This window comes from Strix aluco, chromosome 2 (genome assembly GCF_031877795.1).
Source record: "Strix aluco isolate bStrAlu1 chromosome 2, bStrAlu1.hap1, whole genome shotgun sequence".
In the NCBI taxonomy this organism is placed as follows: domain Eukaryota; kingdom Metazoa; phylum Chordata; class Aves; order Strigiformes; family Strigidae; genus Strix; species Strix aluco.
This window is the reverse complement of record NC_133932.1, coordinates 42,583,620-42,604,567: the sequence shown is the minus strand read 5'-3', so window position 1 is coordinate 42,604,567 and position 20,948 is coordinate 42,583,620. Positions and strand designations below refer to the sequence as shown.

At 41.8% G+C, this 20,948-nt stretch overlaps 1 protein-coding gene across 2 annotated transcripts in view; it reads right to left on the bottom strand.

The window, feature by feature from the left end:
• Positions 1-7,875: 7,875 nt before the first annotated feature.
• MED14 (mediator complex subunit 14) overlaps positions 7,876-20,948 on the bottom strand; it is a 38,030-nt gene continuing 24,957 nt past the window's right edge. For both annotated transcript variants that reach the window (XM_074814548.1, XM_074814547.1), the window contains exons 20-31: positions 20,039-20,191; positions 19,549-19,818; positions 18,161-18,316; positions 17,464-17,575; positions 16,691-16,822; positions 15,463-15,645; positions 14,547-14,782; positions 13,665-13,844; positions 13,358-13,465; positions 12,809-12,934; positions 12,018-12,207; positions 7,876-8,475 (exon numbers count right to left, since the gene is read on the bottom strand). In XM_074814548.1, the coding sequence (XP_074670649.1) occupies positions 8,402-8,475; positions 12,018-12,207; positions 12,809-12,934; positions 13,358-13,465; positions 13,665-13,844; positions 14,547-14,782; positions 15,463-15,645; positions 16,691-16,822; positions 17,464-17,575; positions 18,161-18,316; positions 19,549-19,818; positions 20,039-20,191 (1,920 nt within the window). In that variant the 3' untranslated portion in view covers positions 7,876-8,401. The remainder of the gene's footprint in view (positions 8,476-12,017; positions 12,208-12,808; positions 12,935-13,357; positions 13,466-13,664; positions 13,845-14,546; positions 14,783-15,462; positions 15,646-16,690; positions 16,823-17,463; positions 17,576-18,160; positions 18,317-19,548; positions 19,819-20,038; positions 20,192-20,948) is intronic.

Below are 20,948 nucleotides of genomic sequence, written 5' to 3'. Positions count from 1 at the left end.
CTCCTGCGCATGGACAACACAACCCGATGACTGAAGCTGTCCGAGGCAACAAAGAGCAGAACAGAACAGGCAATGCCAGCCCAAGAGAGACATTCCCGCTCCTTCCCAGTTGCAGGAATGGTGTCCCAGCACCTGGGCTGGGAGAGCGGCCATGGGGAAGGAGGGAAGCAGCCAGGGACAGTCCCTCTACCCAGTTGGTGGTGGGTCCTCTGCAGGCTGCTGAGCACCTCTGGGCCAGTCTGTGCTGCACTCCTCCCTTCAGCTCCCTCCACTCCTCCCTGACTTTAAGATAGGTCTTTGAAAGAGAAATGTGGCTGGGTAAATTTTGTTGTTGTTGTTGTTCTCGCAGGAGAACGAATCAAGATGCTTCTAAAATCATGATTTAACAGCTGCTGCCTGATTGTGGTCCTAACTCTGCCCAAAGGGACTGGAGCACAGAAACAGGATAGAAAAAGGGCAATTTTTTTCCTTGGACGCTTACAAATATCGCCTCATTCTCATAGCTTTCTGTGGCTGACATAATCTCTGTAGTGCACCAAGGCTCAGAGCAGTGAGGATCTCCAAAAGCCTCACTCTCAAGGGATGCTGAGAGGACTTGTGAGTTTAGGCAAAAGCATGTAACTTTAAGATGGAGCCTGCCAAGTTTATAAACAGTGTGATTGCTTGCAATGGATCTGATTTTGGAGACTCAGGAGGCCACTGCCAGCCCTATATTTCTCATGAAATGCAAAGCAGAACCCCTTTTTCTACCTTCTTTTTAGAGCTGTATGAGCAGTCAGACCTCTGGTACCTTCTGCAACATGCACAGTGAATCTTGGGTCCCCCTCCCAAACCCCTTCAGCCAGGAATAAACTCTGATTTCTGCAGAACGCGTCAGTTCATTGAGATGTCCAGTCCCCCCAGGAGAAGAGCAGCAGCTGTGCCGCTGCAGGGCCGTGACTGTGCTGTGCCCAGCACTGGTATCACTGTCCACAAATACCTGCACAGTGTAGGGCTGTACAGTACTACAGATTATGAAATAAAAGCGGACTCTTTGGAAATACTCTGGTCAGGATGACCTCTGTGTCTTTCTGCTGATGTCTGTCTCTGAGGCAGTTGTAAAAGATAAAAAGATGGAGGAGTGCTGTTATGCCCCATTAAACTGGTCCAAAAATTTTAATCTGCCCACAAGCTAGGTAAACCTGCACAACAAAACCCACACACTGATGGGTCACCTCGGGCTTCAGCTGCATATTCTGTCCAGCATCACTACCAGACTGTGAATGCCACTGACGTTTCAAGGTTGTATCATCTGAAGTAAATGAAACAAACTGGAATAATCCTCTTCCAGCAAGCCCAGAATGTGCTGTTTGCTAGTCAACACCATGTTTGAATAAAAGGTTGATTCCTTCAAACTTTAATCTTTCCTTGTCTGAGCAGCTGACTCTCCAGTAAGAGTTGAATGTGGATGGTACCATACTGCACCAAACTGTGCAGCAAGCAAGAAGTGGGGGGTGTGTAGGCAAACTTTTTATTTTTCAAAGTACCCATCTGCAACAAAACAAATGCAGAAAAACAAATGCAGAAGTTTGTAGAGGAAACAGACTCGAAAACCTGATTTCAGGACCAACGAGTGTGCTTTCAAATCTAAGATGAGTTCAAGTTGACTGTGATCAACTATGTATAGACCTTGGCACCTGGAGCATAGAAAAGAATAAATTTATTTCTAAAGCTTGCTCTGGTCCCCATTTGTGAGAAACCATGAAAGAAAAGGCATTATCAAGCACAACAGTTGCTCCCAAGGCAAATTCCAGCCCACAGAAATCAAAAGGAATTATCATTTCCAAGCAACCAGAGCTACCCCGAACACACATGATATGCCTGTGCATTCAGCATGGACCTCCGTGAAGGTGAGGGACTGCACCTACACTGCTATATGAGAGGGACAGGACCCAGCCTGGGCCCTTCGAACAAATGGCCCTGACTGACTCACACCCACAGGCGTCCATACCTGCCCTGAGCAAATTCAGCTTGCAGAGAGCTAGGCGGAGCAGTCCCACACAGAGCTGGGAAGCTGGCTAGCCTGCAGGTTCTTGCAGACCGAGCACGAGTTCACTACCTGGGGAACTTATTTAGCAGGGGAAAACATGCTCAAATGGAGCGCACTCTTTGGAGACTCCTGCTAAGTGGAAAATGCAATAGCGTGACTGCTGTGGGTCCCCAAGAGCTGCCTGGCAAAAGCCGAGGTCTGCAGTTTGATTTCTGCAGCCAACTCCTGCATCCCTGCTGGTGCAGCGCAACAGAGTGGAGAACACAGGAGGTGTTTTTCCATGGCAGCAGCTGCCAGGAGGGTGCTGTTGGGAGAGCCGCTCAGCAAATGGCTTCTCATATGGTGTCCTGACATGTTAACTGAGAGCTGAACTGGAAAACTTGAACCCAAGAGTGCAGAGTAGGTGGAAAGGGTAGAGCTAGGTTCAAACGCAGGTTAGGTCTCAGCTGGTAGCTGGCAACTCTCCTCTGGGCACCGAGGTGACAGCTAAGCAGGACTTGTAGCTAAGATGGGCTCAACCAGCCTGCTCCAGTGGTGGGGGCAGGCTGTCTCAGTAGTATTTGGAGTTACACTTCAGTTTTCACACAGTAATGTTATTAAAATAGCTATTTTAACATAGCTAAATCCCTAGGAAACAGCCAGCTTTGCAGGCTGTCCAAATAGTTAAGGCATAGTTCGTTGACGGCACATGTATACAAACACTTCTTTTCCTTGCAGCTTTTAATGGGAGGACAGAAGACAGATGTAATTAAACAAGATCTAGTCTGTCCTGCTAGATGATGTTTTAACAGATCGGCAAGTCAAAGAGTTAGCTTTTATTTAATAGTACCAGTGTGTGGTAACAGCAATATCGTTCAGTATTGTGAAATTGCTTCTGTGGAGGTACACAGTGAACAACGCGGCTTCTCAGCTGTGCATGAAAATCATGCTGTGTTCCTACAACATTACAGCACTTCACGAGCAGAGGCCTGATAACAAGTATAAAATGGGAGAGAAGTGGCTGGAGAGCAGCCCTGCATCAAGGGATCTGGGGGTGCTGGTTGGCAGGAGGCTCAGTATGAGACAGCAGCGTGCCCTGGCAGCCAAGAGGGCAAACTGCATTCTGGGGTGCATCAAATGCAGCATAACCAGCTGGTCAAAGGAGGTGATTATCCCGCTGTATTCAGCATTGGTGTAGCCTCAGTTGGAATACTGTGTGCCGTTCTGGGTCCCACCATTTAAGGAGGATGTGAAGGTCCTTGAATGTGTCCAGAGGAGGGCAATAAAGCTGGTGGAAGGGCTGGAATGCATGTCCTGTGAGGAGCAGCTAAGGACTTTGGCTTGTCTAGTTCAGAGAAAAGGAGGCTGTGACAATCTCATTGCTCTCTACAGCTTCCCCAGGAGGGGAAGTGGGGAGGGAGGTGTTGATTTCTTCTCCCTGGTATCCTAGTGACAGGATGTGTGGGAATGGTTCAAAGCTGCACTGGGGAGGTTTAGACTGGACATTAGGAAGTATTTCTTTACCAAGAGGGAGGTCAAACACTGGAACCGGCTTCCTAGAGAGGTGGTTGATGCCCCAAGCCTGTTGATGTTTAAGAGACAGTTGGAGAAAATGCCCTTAATAACATGCTTTAACTTGGTCATCACTGAAGTGGTCAGGCAGTTCGGCTAGATGATCGTTGCAGCTCCCTTCCAGCTGAAATAGTCTAGTCTATTCTATGTAACCTCAAGGAGCAAGGCAGAAGCTCCTGTACAGAGCTGCACCAGAGACACCAGCAGCAGCTCCCAGCCCTGTGCCAGGCTGGTTCCATCCTCGCTTTGCACAGATCTGTGCTGAAAGCACAGCAGGCCCCCGGCTGGCCTGCAGTCCCCTGGCCACCCCCTCCCTCCCTCTGCTGCAAAATCAGCTTCAAAGGATGGGAGCACTTTTCTCTGTCTCTCTTAAATGCAGCACTTAGAGTTTGCCTACTGCTTTGCAAGCTGCCAGCTGCTTTCAAGACTGTATTCATCATGGAGGAAGCCTCAAAAATAAAGTTGCAGAAAGGAGCAGACTGCTGGGAGGCCAGTCATGGCCTACAGGGCCCCTGCCAGTAGGGCACCAGCCAGGTGGGGGGCTGCAGGCGAGAGCTGGGGCTTGGCACTGGACTTCCCTGCCCATACACACCCAGTTGGGGCAATGCGGAGATGTGAGTGCTTCAAGGCCACAGTGCAGGTTTCCTCGGGGTAGGGCAGGACTCCTCATTTATTTTTGATTAGCTGCAGCGACCCTGAGAGGGGTTAGACAGCAGGGGGGCAGACACATCCCCAGGCATGGCAGAGAAGAGGGAGGGGACCCCTTCTCACCTGGACCCGCTCTGCCCTGGGAGCTGTCTGCTCTAACACATAGCATGGATGTCAGCAAAACCCTTCTCCACCTCAGACTGGCCTATTAGCACATCATTTTTTTGTAGTTTCTGACAAATTCCCCTTTTAGCCTCTGTTCTCTGAAAGAAAGCCTCAAGTGCATCTGAAAGTCCCCTGCTCTGGCCTTTGCAGCCTTGAAAATGGCCTTTTAAAAACATGTGTGGTGGTGGGGAATCACGGGAGGAGTAAAACCAGTCAATGATAAGCTGAAACATGCGTTTTCACCCCCGTGAGAGCCCTATTTCACATAGCAGAGACCGGTTTTCCCCACAGCAGTCACTTATGCCAGTCACTCCTGGCTGCGTGCAGCAGCTCTCCAGCCAAGTGTGAGGGAAGGGTCCTGCTCGGGGGGGCGGGGGGGCTCTGCCTCCACCGCCTCCTGAGGCTCCTCCAAACTCCATTTCTAGGGGCAGGAATTCAAGCTGTCCGTGCTTAAGCTGCTGTAGCGTTCTGCATCCATGCTGCTCTGCACAGCCTCCAACCAACACAAGTACAACCCCTCCTCACTCAGCATCTCTTATCTTTTGGAGCAGCAGCCGGACATTTCCTGTAAAACTTATTACGCAGAGTCATTTCCCAAAGAAGTTAATTACTGCTGTGGAAGAACGTGAGGGGCTGGGAGTACACAGGGAGAGCGTCATGCAGGAAAGGGGCAGCACAGCACTGCTTCCCAGGCTTGTGATGCTCCTGGAGGCAAAGTTAAGTCTTAAAAACATTCGCAAAAAATTTATGATCTACCCACTGAATGCCAAACCACCACTGGCTGTTGGAGCGTCTCAGGAAAAGCCTAGCATATTTTAAGTCAATGTGATTTAATTTAAACACGAAACTCAATTATATTGCTGTTATGGGATTACACAGGGGTTGCAGCTTTGTAACTACAGTCTAGATGCTATGTATGCTTAGTACATTTCAATTAAACATTCATTTATTGAAATGCATTCTTACCTTAAAAACATTTGAAATTCTGTGGTACATGGAAAATTTGGGCCAGGGGAACAACTATAACCACTTGAGCTAAAATAACTAGTATAGCACAAGTTCTGAAGTGACACCTTTGACATTTTAATCATAAATCTGATTAAAATGACCCAAATATTCTCCTAGTAGTCTATCTGCTACTTTTCATACAGAAGATTTTGCTTTAAAATGCCCGCTAACTAAAGTAAGTTCGAACTAATAGATGAAACTGAGCACATGCTTAGTAGAGACATACTATATCTCTTGAAAGAAAAACAGCTTCTAGTTTTATGGAGTTTTGTTTTGTCTCAGGTACTTATTATCAGAACTTGTTTCCTACAGTCTTTGTAAATGGAGTTAAAACATTTGCAGTCTCAAAGGCAACCTGCAGGACACTCAAATGTGAAAGGATAGGAAGTAATTTAAACCTAGTTTCAAGCAAAAAAAAAACCATCCAAAACTCACCTTGATTCAACTCCTTGTCTGAGTCTTTGCAGGGCTCAGGAAAGCCTCTCCCCTCTTTTCTATATTAAGAAAACCTTTAACGTGATCAGTATTAACATGATTATTTGTCGTCCAGAAAGCCCCGAAGTCTATTTTTTGGGTAATTAAAATGTTGTGTTCCCATTTGATGCTGGCTAACATTGCTATGCCAGATCTGTGGATCAGTTCAGACCTGTTATTTTTCTCTGTATAATTCCATTTCTCTCACACTTGTCCCACAGGCAGATTTATCAGAAACAAGGTACTGCAGGATGTGGTCACTGCAGCACTTTTAATGAAATAAATGGGACAACCAAATCTCCTGTAAGAATGAAAATCTATAAATAGTCCCAGTGCAGCAGGTGGATATAACATCTGGCTACCAGAAAACTAGACTGAACACATAAAAAACTAAACTTAAAACTGCACTTGTAAATACACATAGTCTTTTCTTTGAAAAGAACAAGTGTCACTGATCAGTGTGAAATGCTTCCTTTTACTAGTAGTGTTTTCCTAAAGAATGTAATTATTTAGGAGAAAGGCTTAAAATGTGGTGTATATTGAGAAGTGGTGTGTATAATATAAAACAAAATTCAGTCTTCCCATAATCTCAGATTGGGAATGTCAGTTCATAACTACCTGTCACTAGTCTATGTATTTTGTTTTCTCTGCCCTGTGGGGAGAACTCCCCCTGCTTTTACTTTCAAGTGCTGAAGCTCTCGAGGGGTGGGGAGGGCACCTTTGCCCACCATCACACTCACCTGCCCCTTAGCACAAAGAACAGCAGACACTTCTCTGTGTATCAGAAAGCTGCTTTTAGGTGTGGGAATGCTCAGACCTTGAATCCAGATGAGTAGCCAGAATAATAGCCAGTCTTTTTCAGGCATACTTGTATCACCTCTCAATTTTAAAACATCGGTTTAGTTGGGGATAGAAATGCAAAATCTTTCCAATTGAGCAGCAGCAGCATTTAAAGATTGCCAGGGTTTTCACTCCAGTGGATGTGTTTTGTATTTCAGAGGCAGAAACTGTATAACCATCTGTTAAGACAGACACAGGTTAGAGAAGTACCGATACAGTACCAATACCCAAAGACACAGGTTCAAGGCTGAAAGCTGAAGTGGACACCAACCAAAAGATTATTTCAAAGCTCTTGCCATTAGAAGTAGACTTATTCATTCATAGGGAAAGAAGCATTGTGACAGTTGGGGCAACACGCAGCCTTAAAGCCAGCAAGGCAGGCTAGAATACATCCAGCAAAAGATTTCTGAAATTAGTTTAAAACATCCTTCAGCTGAGCAGGGAGCTGACAGAACTTGGCAAAGGGAGTGAGGCAGCATCGTAGAAAGCTACTCTTGCAGGAAGTCAGGAAAAAAATATTTGAGAATACTGATCCATGAGGACAAATAGTTAAATGACAGAGTAATTCCTAAGGATGGAAATTTTATTCAATTACAGGAGCCTTCAGTCATCAGTGAGAAAGTTATCTACATACATCCAATTCAAAAAGTTGAATGTCAGGTTGTTTCTTTTTTGGGTCAGTCTCTCCAATTTCATGGTACACAGCTCAAGCTTCTACTCTACCTGCCTTTACAATAAGACAAGTAAGAGTCTATTATTACAGAGGTGCCTGTAACTACAAACTCCAGGTCAGACGTAAAAAGGTGCTTTCTTCCACCTAACTTTGCTTTTGGGACAGAACAGATGTAGTTCCTTATGACCGTAAGAAATGAAGCATTGTTCTAAGTAATTACTGGTTATTTATATAATCAGGAAAATGTACAAACTCTGTCCTCCTATGACTTGGAACAAATCAAACCAACCCACAGAATAAATAAATAAAAAAACCCACCACACCCCAAACCTTGTGGGTTTTTGTTTTTTTTTTTTTAAGTTAGCAGCCCATGTGTGTGTGCAGAAACAAGACCACATACAGAGACAGCCAAGTAAGTGTGAATACAAGAGAAGTGGCCAGAGGCTACAGTGGAGAGGAATAAAGTTTAAGATTATACAACATCCAGTTTAAGATTTTTTAATCCAGTTTATTAAATATTGCTTTGTGGGGACATGTTTACAACAAGCCCAAATAAATTGTTTAAGGATTCAAAGCAGTCATATTAAAATACAGCTTCAATATAAAGTTTGTCACAGTTTTACAGTATTCAAAAATGACAGACCTGCCTTAAAAAAAGACTATTACACCAAAACATAAGAAAAACAGAAAAACAAACAAGTTTGGCATTTTCATAATCTTTATAGTATAAAACAGAATATTAAATCTATTACCAGCAAGCTGATACTTCAATCTATTACCTAGTCTGAAGTGTCTCCCATTAAAACACACTATACAACAGCACTATACAAAAGTCGTGGTGATACTCATTTGATGAAAGTGCATCCCTGAAAGTTTGCCAGTTTATTATAGTTAGCTCTTAAAAAAAAAGGTAAAATTAAAACGTCCTCTTTTAACCGAAGGCTTTATTTTTTTTTTTTTTTTTTTTTTTTTTTTGCTGTTTTGTCTCACTTTCAGCCTTCTTTTAAAAGTGTCTAGGGACGCCCACCAGGGGGCAGCGTAAGATTAACCATCAAATCACGAACGGCTGCAAATATTGTGCATTCACCTGGAACAGGGAAAAGAGACAGGTTAGCATCACGCCACAGACAGGCCTTCACTCTAACAAGCTCCCGAGGCAGCGCCCTATGCCGACTCCGACCCCGCCGGCACGGCACTAGCCCGGCCACTAGCCCGTACCCTGTACGGGCAGGGGGTGACGGTACACGGTGACTGCGACTCGCCAATCCCAGCGACCTCCAGGGACGTCAGGATTTGGCATGATTTTAAGTGAAGCAGCTCCGGCTTTCCCAGCAACACCGCTCTTGCTTGTTGGTCGTGGAATTGCAAGAAGCTCCCAACTTTTAATTGCTTTTGAACGTCAGATTGACTTGATACTAGAATTTATCTTACATGGCACTGCAATCTGAATTTTTCTGTATGTTATTAATTAGAAGCACTACATCTTATAAAGAAAAAAAACCACTTTTTCAACTTCTATTTGTATTGATTAAGAGCAGAAACTAAACATTTCAAGACTCAAGTCTGAAACAGCTGGAAGATGTTTTCTGGTCTAAGCCTAGTTTTGGAAACATTTCCAATTCCAAGACTGGGCAAAAGTCAGAAATCTGCTCCTTTCAACCAAATTGCTCTGGCTCTACCCTTGACATCTAAACTGCAAAATAAAACACAGAGCAAATGGACTTTTGTTTCAGACAGCTGAGATCTAATACAGAGAGAAAAAACCAGCAACAGCTGTTTTGAATACCAGCATTTTTTGGACAACAACCCCCCCCCCCCCCCATTCTGAAATAGCTTAAAAAAGTTAAAACCAATAGAATAAAAGGGTTTAATGAGAACAACAAAAGGTGAAGCAGCTGTGACTTTCATCTACTGTTTCCTGGTAAGAGAACACAATTAATAGCCACTATTGTACCCTGGTCACTGTGGGATGAACTTTTCCTGCATATTTCAAAAAACATCAATTGGAAGACATTGAATTCTGTTGCTGAAGGAGCAACAGTGTGAGCAAAGAGATAAGAGCAGAGCCTGTTGGGATGCCTTAATCCTAACTGCCCAACTAGGGATTCCCAAGATTATTCTGGGCAAGTCATTATCATATCAAAGCTACAAATCTGGGCTAAATACCATCCACTGCATCACTGAAATTCAGACACTGAAAAATGCTTAGTCACGAAGTGCCTTCAGAAATATCACAAGTCCCTTGATCTCCTCTCTAAGGGTCACCTCCAGCATCTGTAGGGACCTTCATTTCCTTACCAGACTGATTTCCACTACATAACACAGGTTGTAGACTTACAGCTCAAGTTTAATGCTATTATTCCAGGGCACTGATTCCATCTCAGTTCATATGATTACTTCCCCAAAATAAAATATTTTTTTCCCATGGAGGCATAGGTAAAGTGATCTCAGAAAGACAGCATACTCACAATGAGTCAACATTTTACTGTTAAACACAGCAGAATGTGTTTGCCCACAGATCTGAAAAGAAAACTCTTCCAAAAAAACTTACTTTTCAGGCACTACCATTTTATTAAGAGGAAAATTAAGCTGAATACAAAATACTTCCTCACAAAGAGAGAAAGGTAAAAAAGATACAGCCAAAACGAGGCAACACTGATTACGGGTTACAATGAAAGTGCCAGTAATATCATACGTGCATGATGGGAAGCCCTGGTCCTTTCTGACTGAAACAATGAAAAATTCACTTAACCAAGCAAATTGCAATTAGTGCAGCAGAAGAGCTAACACAGGTAGGAAAATCCCGGGTACAGCACAGTAGCATCAGAAGAGGAAGGATACACATCTGGGATCTCCCATGTACTGCTGTTGTAAAAGAAGTCTCACAACTATCTACTTTCATCTGTTGGCTTTCCTATCTCTCACCTTTCATTGGCAAAGAAAAGAAGGTATCTTATTCTCTTTTATCAGATATAATAATGTAAGTTTTGACAGTGAGAACACAGGAAATTGCATTTCAAGTGTCTTCAGGAAAGATCCTAATTTGGCTGGGTGGTGGTAATAAATAAATCAATCCATACAGACTCATTCTTTCTTTCAGAAGTCAGAGGAAAGACTACTAGAAATGTCTTCTGCTCAGCTAGCTACATTCTTCTTTGCCTGGATAAGGTTCCACTTGGGGCCACAAGCTCTTTTTATATGCAGTTTTTCCCCTGGCTATACTCTGCTCCCTGTACCGCATTCCTAAAATACTTCAAAACTTGTGTGCCAAAAAAAAATTGTCTATCCTGATCTACCTAATGATCATAGGACAACATCTCACCTGGGATACTCCAGAGCAGCTCCCTATGCTGCGGTATTTTGTGGAGGGTTTACCTTAAAACACAACTTAGTGCAATAATAAACAGGAAAACGATTATCTACCCTTCCCCACACTAGGGGAACTCAGGGGGGAAGCACCTTCCAGAAGAAACACCTGAAGTTTACCTAACGTATCTTGAAATAAACGTGCTATACAAACAACAGTTCTGTACCACATACAGAACTCTTACAGGTAATCCCCACACACCCTCAAGGCTATTCTCTCTCCTGTTTACCTATACTATTACTATATGTTAAACAGAAAATGTATGTTAATTTAAATCTCATCACAATTTTCAGAAATGTATGCATATCCACACCAATTTAAGATAAACATTGCTCATGTTCTAGCAATCGAAATAAACCATCAAGCATAGTCAAAATTACCGCATAACAACAAGATGAATAATTATACAGAATAGAAGTAGAATTCAACCTCTGGATTCACAACTTCAATCTATCCACTGGGTTATTGGAAAAAGACTTTGTTCTTCAGTATGTAACTACAGTAGAACTAAAGTTATTGTTCTTATGAGCCATCTGTGTATTAGGAGCCCAAACCACTGCTTACAGACAACATGCTGCCCAAAGAACCTGCTACTGTTGTTCAATGTTTCAGATATTTAAAAAAACCAAACAAACAAAAGCATGACAGACAAGAGGGAAAGCAAAGCACAACGTTGCTCACAGTGCACTACCTACGGGCCGATGAACATTCAGAACAACCTATTTAGCTCAAACACTTCACAGCACGTTTGGTGGACAGAACTGTATGCACCTCTGTTAGCGTACACACTGACAAAGGAGTATACAATCACTCCAATTACTTTTTAATCATTCACAGCACGTGGACAAGTTCTGATAACTATTTTAACATCCCTTTATATTCTACTGTTAAGCTCAATAACTTCATAATTAACCATGAAAACTGACACTTGACCATAGCATATTTCTTGTGACTCATTCTGGGCCCATTTGTTAAAAAATATGACTCCTACTGTGCAGCAAGAGTTGGGCCAACAAGAGGAGCATTCTATGACTTGGGCAGAACAGCAAAATCCAGCCTGAATCATCAGTGTAACCTTCTGCTGTGTTGGCAGTACTTGCTATTAAGTTATGTATTGCCTGTCACATCAGGAGTTTATAATCACTAAAGAAGTATGATAGAAACCAAGAAGAATTCAGACTTAAGAGAGGTTTAGTTTTACACTGGAGATTTGTCACAGATGTCTGGGTGAAGAGAATATATCTACTGGACATGTACAGTACCTGGTCGTGGTGAATTCAGTTCAGCAAACCTCTTTAGAATATTGCTAACCATCATTGGAGCAGCAACAGAAGAGTTCTGCTGCCTGGGAATGTCAGCCTGTTGCGTTGTACCCGAAGCCATATCATAAATAATTGGAACAATAATACTAACAGCTTCCTGGGGGACTGTTGTTTTCTGTGTTAGCTGGAGCTGCGGGGAAAAAAGTGTGTTAAATTGAATGACCACGTATTTCAGCCCAACTTCTGATACAGTTAAACACTCTAGGCCTACAGACAGCATGCACTTCCACCCCCTCAGTTTTCACACATCAATTCTGTAACAGAGAAGTTATCAGCCAGGTGTGGACTATATTCTTTTCAAAAGCACCCTACAGTGAGCATTGCCTCAGAGATTACACTAATATAGATTTGTTCTAAACATCTCATTCCTGCTATCCTTTCCCAGCACTACTGATGTGTGTATCATCTGATCTAGGTGGTTAGTGCTTCAAAGAAGAACAAAACACCCAGAAGTTGAGCATTCGAAGATACCCACAGACCAGAGGGAACTGAGCTTTATATGTTGTCAACATCTCTTCAAGAACACCAAATGGAAAGAGTTGCTGTGCTTTTATAGGAGGGAGAATAGGAACACTAACTGAACTCATTACAACAAAGATGCACGCAAATCTAGGCTTCCAAACTGCAGAACATTTTTAGCTATTACAGTTGTCAGATATAGCATGCTTATGTTTTGCTACTAACCCCTGACACGCAGCCCACAAAATTTTAAAACAGATAGCTCTACTTACAAAAAACAACATTTTGGATTTCAGCACAACAGCAGGTGTTCCTGGAGGCGCAATTGGCGGTGCACTGGGAGGAATTGTTAAACAAAACTGCACATTCCATTTCAGCTGACTTGCCTGATCAGGGAACTGTTTCGAAAGAGCAGCACAGAGAAAGAAGAGCAAAGGCCTCACGTCAGTGACATACACAGCTATGAACTAGGGAAGTGTTAGAAAGTAGAATGTGCCTCTCTAGCTAAACTTGCAGATGTTGCCAGGTTTAGCATAAGTCAGAAAAACTCTGAAAGAATTGACCACAGGGTAAACAAGAATACAATCAGAAAGATTGCAGTCAGCCTATGCATGTGCCTATTGTGCAGTAACATGCCTGCAGTTTCTCAAAATCATCAGTTTAAAGGAGAAATTTTGAGAGTTTCCAGGGGAACTAGAAGTAAAGAACCTCTTTATTAACACTAAGTAACATATATATAGGGTAATTTATGAGTTTATAAAGATACAGCACCTTTTATAAAAATATAATAACCAAAGTTGGGTGAACTAAACAGATCTTACCAGCTCAAGTTTCATGATGTGTACGCAGTCCCTGAGGATATGCGTTGGAGCCCCTAGTAATTTTGTGAAGGCTATCAGGGTGTTTGCTTTAAAGGGTGGTCCTGCAACCTGAAGAAAGACACTATTTAGTACCGCCTATTTAGATAATAGCTGTATCTTTTAATATAGTAACCAGCATGCACAGCTGTTAATTTTATATTTTGCAGCCCTTACACATGCCAACGAAAGTCACCAGTACCACTCAAAACACCACCAGAAATTAAAAACAATGCACAAAAAGCTGAACATTAATGATTTGAGTACATACCCTCGTTTCAAAGAATTTCTCCAGAACTTGTAACTCCTCCGATTTCCATTGTCCTGTATTCTCAGGTGTTACTTTCAGTTGCAAGGTCTGGTTGGTTTTGGGATTGAGAGCAACCCTGCACTTCAGTGCCTCCGTCTTAAACATAATTACACCTGGTTCATTGGAGTTTATTAACTGTAGCTGCATAAGAAGAAGCATCACATTCAATCAGTCATTTGTTAAATAGCATGAACGCGCACACACACACACACATTCACTCCCAAGACTGTAGTGATCAATCTGCCCTCTTTCCAGGAAGAAACACAGTATTTGTATACAGGTAAAACTGACTTGAGAATGAAGCTTATGCAAGATTTGGCTTCTTTCTCTGTCACTGAATCAATGCCAAAGAAGTGAAGAGGCACACACTGTCTCTCCCAAACCCTAAACATTCATGACTAAGTAGTTCAGTTATTGTCAACTAGTAACTACTTTATTGGGCACTCCTGCCAAGTAGTGGCATCCATAGCAACCCTATAGCTGTACTAATTAACTCCCAGTGGATGTGCTAAACTCACAGAAGCCATGGCATCTGAAAATCTGGCCATAGCCTTGCTATCATATCATTTATCAAATGTTACAATTTGATTGCACAAATTTCATCAAGTTAGGAGCTTTCCACTCCTAACTTGTGGAAAAGAAGCGGAACTAAATGTTTTTTCTAAATTTTGACACTTTAGACGGCAAGATTCAGAAGTATAGCACAAGTCCAACTGCAAATACTTATATATTTGAAGCATTTCAGTTTGTGCCTGATTTGAAAGACATGGAGTACAGAAGCATGGAACAGAACTGTTGTGAAGTCATACTCGCAAGTCAATACTAAAACAACCAAAACCATACCGTTTCCTGTTGTATGATCCTCTGAAGATGCCTTCTCATAATAACTGATCCAAGGAATCGCTCAAGAGGGGAGCAAAGATAGCTGCCAGCTAGCCCCGGCACAAGCCCAGGGGTAGGAGAGGGCAACAGCAGAATATTCAAGGCACTGTGGGTGAGGATTGTAGGTATGGATGCAGCCCAAGAGCGCTGAGGTAGTTTACGAGGTGGAGGCATGCTCGTTGGCATTGCTTGGGAACCTATTGATATGGGAAAAGTACGTGCAGTAAGGAAGGATTTAAGCTGAAACATAAGATACATGTTTGCTTTATTTGTTGTCGGTATACAATGAGTTCTCTGGGCCAAAGCTTAGTCCTTCTTACTTTAGAATTTGGCTGCCTAGTGATATGCAACAGATAGACAAAGTCAAAGAACTAGAGTTTCAACCCTCCACCCATGCAAAGAGTCTCAGTAACATTAAAATCCTACTCCCTTTTCCTTTTCCTGCAGCATGCCAGCAGACAGCAGGTTTGCACAACAAACTCAATGAAATGTAAAAGATGGCTAAATCAGTTGTGCAAGAGCTGCATTACAACTCTATGATGTGAAAAGTTAGTATTTGGGTAGGCAAATATGCTTATCATTGCTTTCATTCCGAAGAATTTTCTCTCAGTCACGGAGCTCAATAGTTTAAGACTAATTTCTGCAGTGCGCCAGGAGGTATCAATGCTGCTGAAGTTTATGCTGTATGATTTAACTCGTTTACCAATTTGTTATAGAAGATTTGAACCTGGACAGAACAAAGGCTTCATTTCCTTCGATACTTTACTGCACAAGGGCAGTGGACTGTTAGGCTTACATACAAAACTACTAAAAAGAACAGAACTAGAAATGTTAAACATGAGTGTTTCACAGTCATAACACTGATAAAGAAGCCTACTTGTTCCAGCTCGTGGGGAATGTGAGGCATCTGGGACAGGTGAATGAAGGGAGGGGTTGACTGGTGACATTCCAGGCATCCGTGCTGCTGGTGATGGACCAGAGACCTGGGGAGATCCTGGCCAGTTTCCTGCACGCTGACTGGGTGACATCATGGTGTATGGTGAGCTTGGGTCTATGGTACCTACAGATGTTACAAGACTGTTATTATTTTTTAAAAAAGTATGAGGTTTTCTAATCTAGAGATCTGAAAAAGGCCTACCAAAATCTGTAAAGCATGAAAGCGTCTGCAAGCCTTTAGACTACATTTTACAACCATATAAAACACATAAAGGGGCGGGGGGGAAAGCAAGATAAAGATTCAAGGGTCTTCTGGTTGTATTTTTTAAAAAGTAAAATGAAATTGAATGTTAAGGCAAATTGGCATGTTCAACACGTAGCAAGGTCTAAACTAAAAAGAGCTCTTGCCTATAGACTTGGACTTCTACTGCTTCTTAGCAAAGGAAAGCCTTAGCTAGACTGTTCCTTATCTATTCAGTATCTTGCGGTTATCTCCACAAAGGTATCTTTGGTTTTGCACTCCACTGATCAGAACAAGCTTCTTAAACAGTCTGTTGTATATCTATCTCACATTGTTCATCTTGACAGTTAAAATAGTGTGCTAAAATTATAATCTGAACTGTTCATTTACTGTGACCTATGGAATGGTTTCCAATGCACTGTGATTACAATAAACAATTGTTTTGGCAGCTTTCAAAAAAAACTTAATAAAGGAAACAACCAAAAGGCATGTTGCTCACATATAGGTATGTCAAACCAGCAAGACTTTGACAATGTTTCCAAATTGCAAGTATTTGAATTTCTAACCTGTTCCAGTTATTTTCCCAGGAAATGTAAGCGGTGAAAATACATTATCTAACAACAGACAATGGTCATTAAAAGCTGCAACCATTGTTCTGCTACAAGACCACATGGAATTTCCCCACATTAGTAGGCTGGAAAGTGACTGATAGTCAATTTTTAAATTGTTAGGAACACCTCAACATGCCATGCAGCTACTTTTGACTACTGTTAAGAGTTACACCCACATGTATGAAAACAGCTACTTGAGCCAATTACAGAACACGAATTTTTCTCAATTAACTTAGGTCTGCTCCAGAAGACTCAATTTCAAGAAGCAAATGTGCCCTCCCTGTCACTATATATACACCTGCCAGTAAAGAACTCACCATGTGGGCTGGCAAAGTTAGCTGTTTGTCCCATTGTGATTCCAAGAGAGGAAGGTGAAGGAGTTGGACCAAAGGATGCTGGTGATGGTGCTCTTAAAGCTCCACTAGGTGAGCTTGCGGCATGCAAATTTCCTAATCAAAGACACCACATCACTCAACATACACATTTCACACTTCTCTTATAATTTTTTTCTATCAACTGCTACAGCTATCTCCTTTTTAGGGAGACAACAAACAAGATTCATGAGACTTTGTTTTTGCACTCAAAGGCTTCATTTAGTACACTGCATGAGTGTTATATTTTCCAGATTGATTCACCACACAAAGGAAACTTTCCAAGATATTTGGCTTGAAGAATGGCATTTCCCCCCTGGCCAGCCCTTCCCCAAATTTAAATATTTTCAGCTGTTGCGCTATAACAACTGGGAGTGAAAAGCAGAGCTTTGGTGATGAAAAGCTTTTCTGAAGAAGCAGATATTTAAAATTAACAGATTTTGACCTGAGCAAGTTGTGAGCTGTAAGAATGAAACAGTCCCAAATATTACCCAGCTAAAGATGACAGTTTCATGAAATTTTTTTTTTAGCTTCAAAATGTACTTTCCAAAACATGCACGGCAGGACTTGACTTTGCTATTTTCCCACAATATAAGGTGCATTCTCTTGGCTAACTTGGAGCTAAACACAGCTCAAATAATACAAAAAGCATGCATGCACAAAGAGCTGCGTGTATACCTTCAGCACATGATTAGCACACAGACTCTCAGCCATCTTACCTGGTGACTGTGTGTGCATCATAGATGGAGATGGCGTCACTGTGTTGTGATAGGAGGTGGGTGGTGAAGTAAGAGGATATGCTCCTGATGCTCCTGCCTGTTTTGCAAATGGCTGAAATTGTCAACACAGGACAACAAAAATTTTTCATTATTTTGTACTAGAACTAAAACTATATATATATACACACACACACACACTATAACTGTATGTGCAGGGGAGAGTTTGGTCCCCAGCTATGAAATCTTACAGGTTCATCAACATAGAAGTCTGATTCTCTGTTTCACCTTGTGCAGTGCTCACTATTTTTTTCAGTGACTTTTTGCAGTTTCCCCTCAAGATATAATACCTCTGTATCTCATTCCTTTTTATCTGCCACCTTGTAACAGCAAAGCCTCTGGACTCCCCCTCCCATCTTTTATCTTAAACAGTCATTTAGCCTCCTTCAGTCCTTTGCTTCTAAGGCAATAAGTCTCATGTGACCTTCCAAAGCTACTGTTCATATGCTATGGGCTGTTTACACTGGAATGAGAAATGGCAAAATAAACTAATACGTTTTGCCCCAAGGGGAATTCCACAGCAGAGCAGTTTTATAGTCTCCCTTTCCATTTCCTAATGCTAGTCCTTTTAGAACACAAGTTCTTAGAAACCTACAGTTGTGGAAGACAATAAACATTTCTTAATTTGCCTGGAGGGTACCTGTTGTTGTGGTTGCTGTGGTGGCTGCTGGGGTTGAAGCTGCGATATCAAAGAATCCATCATATCTCCTCCAATAGGAGAAGGTGGGTTATCATCTTCATTTACAGATCGTCTTCGTGCATCCTGATTGCTGTCAACAAACATGTTCAGGAATGTCTGTGGAAAAATCAGTTGTTAACAATTTCCTCATTTAAATTTTATTACATAAATAAATAAGCACAGTATCTGCTGAGCTTTGATACTATCTTTATCACGCATAAGAAACAGGCAGATTTCTAGATTATGACAGCAAGTCATAAACAGAGCTTCTCAAGGGATATTTAAACTTAATTCCCTTTTTCTTTTAGAAAAGGGGTCTTGCATCACCACCAAACAAAAAAACCTTGCTCATTAACACAAAATATCTCTAGTTCATTGAAATAAGCACATTTTTCTTTTTTCTTTCTTAATATCATGGAAAAGCCTACACCTGGAAATAGCTGTTCTAGAACAACTCATCAGTACCCAGAACCTACTGGGTTGTATCACACTTACAACTGCCCTGTTTGGGTAAGAATGCCCAGGTCACCTCCTCCATAGCATTCTCTTGTATCCAGAGGAATCTGCCAACCCTCCTGAAGTACTTCCTCCTCTACCTTCCCAATTTCATTCTCTTGTATTTTCCACTGGCATCTACAGTCCCCTTCCTCTTCCCACTTGCCTTCCGCTTGGAATTTGTGAAAGAGGTAGATGTTTAGGATCAGCTAAATGCAGTATCAGAGAATCAGTGTTCAGTTGCAACTGTCAGAAGGAAAAATTAGCAAACTATCCTGTTTCACAATGGGTGCCACTTTCCAATATTTCAGTATAACTAGTACTGGTACAAGCTGCCCTTGGCTAAGGTTTTCTGTCAGTGTGCAGAGATTAATTTTTCAAGAAGAGTGAATGAGCACTGTATTCAGAAGCAAAGCCACAGGCTCCTGCTGATGGAAACTATTTTAAAAGAGAAGTTTCTGTCTAGAATCATCTGACATGGAGCATTTCCTCATGTACAATGTATGAGCACTGTCTTGCCACACAACATAGTTTGTGAGGAGCAGTTGTTAATCCTGGAGAATACATCTAGCCTAGCCACAAAGCTTCAGCAAGTTTTAACAAAAGGATGCCTGAAGTAGCCTCTACATTATTTTATTACACAGATAAGAAAAACCAACCCCTGACATTTGATGCTAGCTTTCTTAAAGGAAATGTTTTAATTCAAAATAATTAACAAATCTACTGATAAATCAGAGAATTCCTTCTGTGCTCAGAATTTTGGAAGGATTGCAGCTCATCACAAAAGCTCTTTCCACACCTCAAGTTAGAAGTTCATTTATTTACAATGTGTCAGAAAACATAGGAACGGTCACCTTTAATCCAGGTGCAGGGTAAAAACCTTCAACTATTTTGCTGTTGTCAAAGAGACTGTACGCCCCATCACGTATCGCTACAACACCACGACTCCGGCAGTAGATGTCGATGCAGTACATATTCCTAAAAGCCAGCCTGATATGCGTGGGCGACTGTGGCAGAATTGAGAAACACTGATAGGCAGTGTTGGTGCGTTGAGTCAGACCCAGCATGGGCACAGTTGGAAGTTTGTTGATGGCATTTAATGGAGCCTGAGTGTCAAACAAAACCTAAGAGAGAACAAATATTGAGAGATCAGGTAGCCTACCTTTAAGTAAAGTTCAGGGAGAATGGGGCACAGAGGGGATACAATCTTTCCCAAGCCACCTTCTGCCAATGACATCCATAAACAATCATAACACACATATGTAATTTTGAAGAGAACAGTTTAATCAGAATTCGGCTCTTATTATCTTGTGCTTTTCTTGAGAGTAGTTTTAAAAACATTACCTGTAACAACTGCACCACATTTGGTGTTTTATTAAACATCTCCTGGAGCTGGTGCAGAATTGTGTTGTGACAGTTACTGCAACCTGAGTTTGGGCCGACAGTTCCCAGTGAAATGTGGAACTTCTGGAGTATGGAGTTCCACTGAATGCTGATCTGCAATGTCAAGAGCATAAAATGGTCTTGAAACTAGAACAACTACGAGGTTATAACAAGAAAACTGGTCTGCTTTATTTTTTTCCCCATTTTTCATCAAACCTCAACAGATTCCTAACTCACCTTCCTCAAAAGTTGCTAAGGTTGTGGGAAAAAAAAAAAAGCGGTTAGCTCTAACATCCATTTAGCTATCTGGATTGTGGGCAACCACAAAACTAAGGAATTATTTTTAGCAAGTCAATCAAAAAGAAAAAAAAGCCTTTTCTGACAAAGGTGAGATTAAACTAGAGAGATTCATGCTGCAGAGAACTGATTAATGAGTTGCGGGAAGTGGACTGGTTTTCTCAGTCATATCACACAAAAATGAGAATTGGATATGCTCATATGTAAGGAACCGACATGCAGAACCCACACTGCTACTCTTGCTACTTATTAACTGTCCCAATAGAAATACTCATAGAAATACTCTTGAAAATTCAGCTTGGAACAAGAATACAAAAACCTTCCAGGAAGCAAATTTCAAGTGCATCAGCTACACACAAAAAACACATCGGTAATAAACATGCACTTACTTCCTCTTCTACCTCGCATTTAAGGCAAGGTTGTGAGCAAGTACTCAGCCAGTTATCAAAGTAATTAATAAGGTGTAAATTCAAATGCTACAGAGTAAGCTAGAGTTCTGAACAAGTGAACAGCACTGCTACAAAATAATTAAGGACCACCTCATTTGAAAGCACAGTATTACATTTAAAACTTC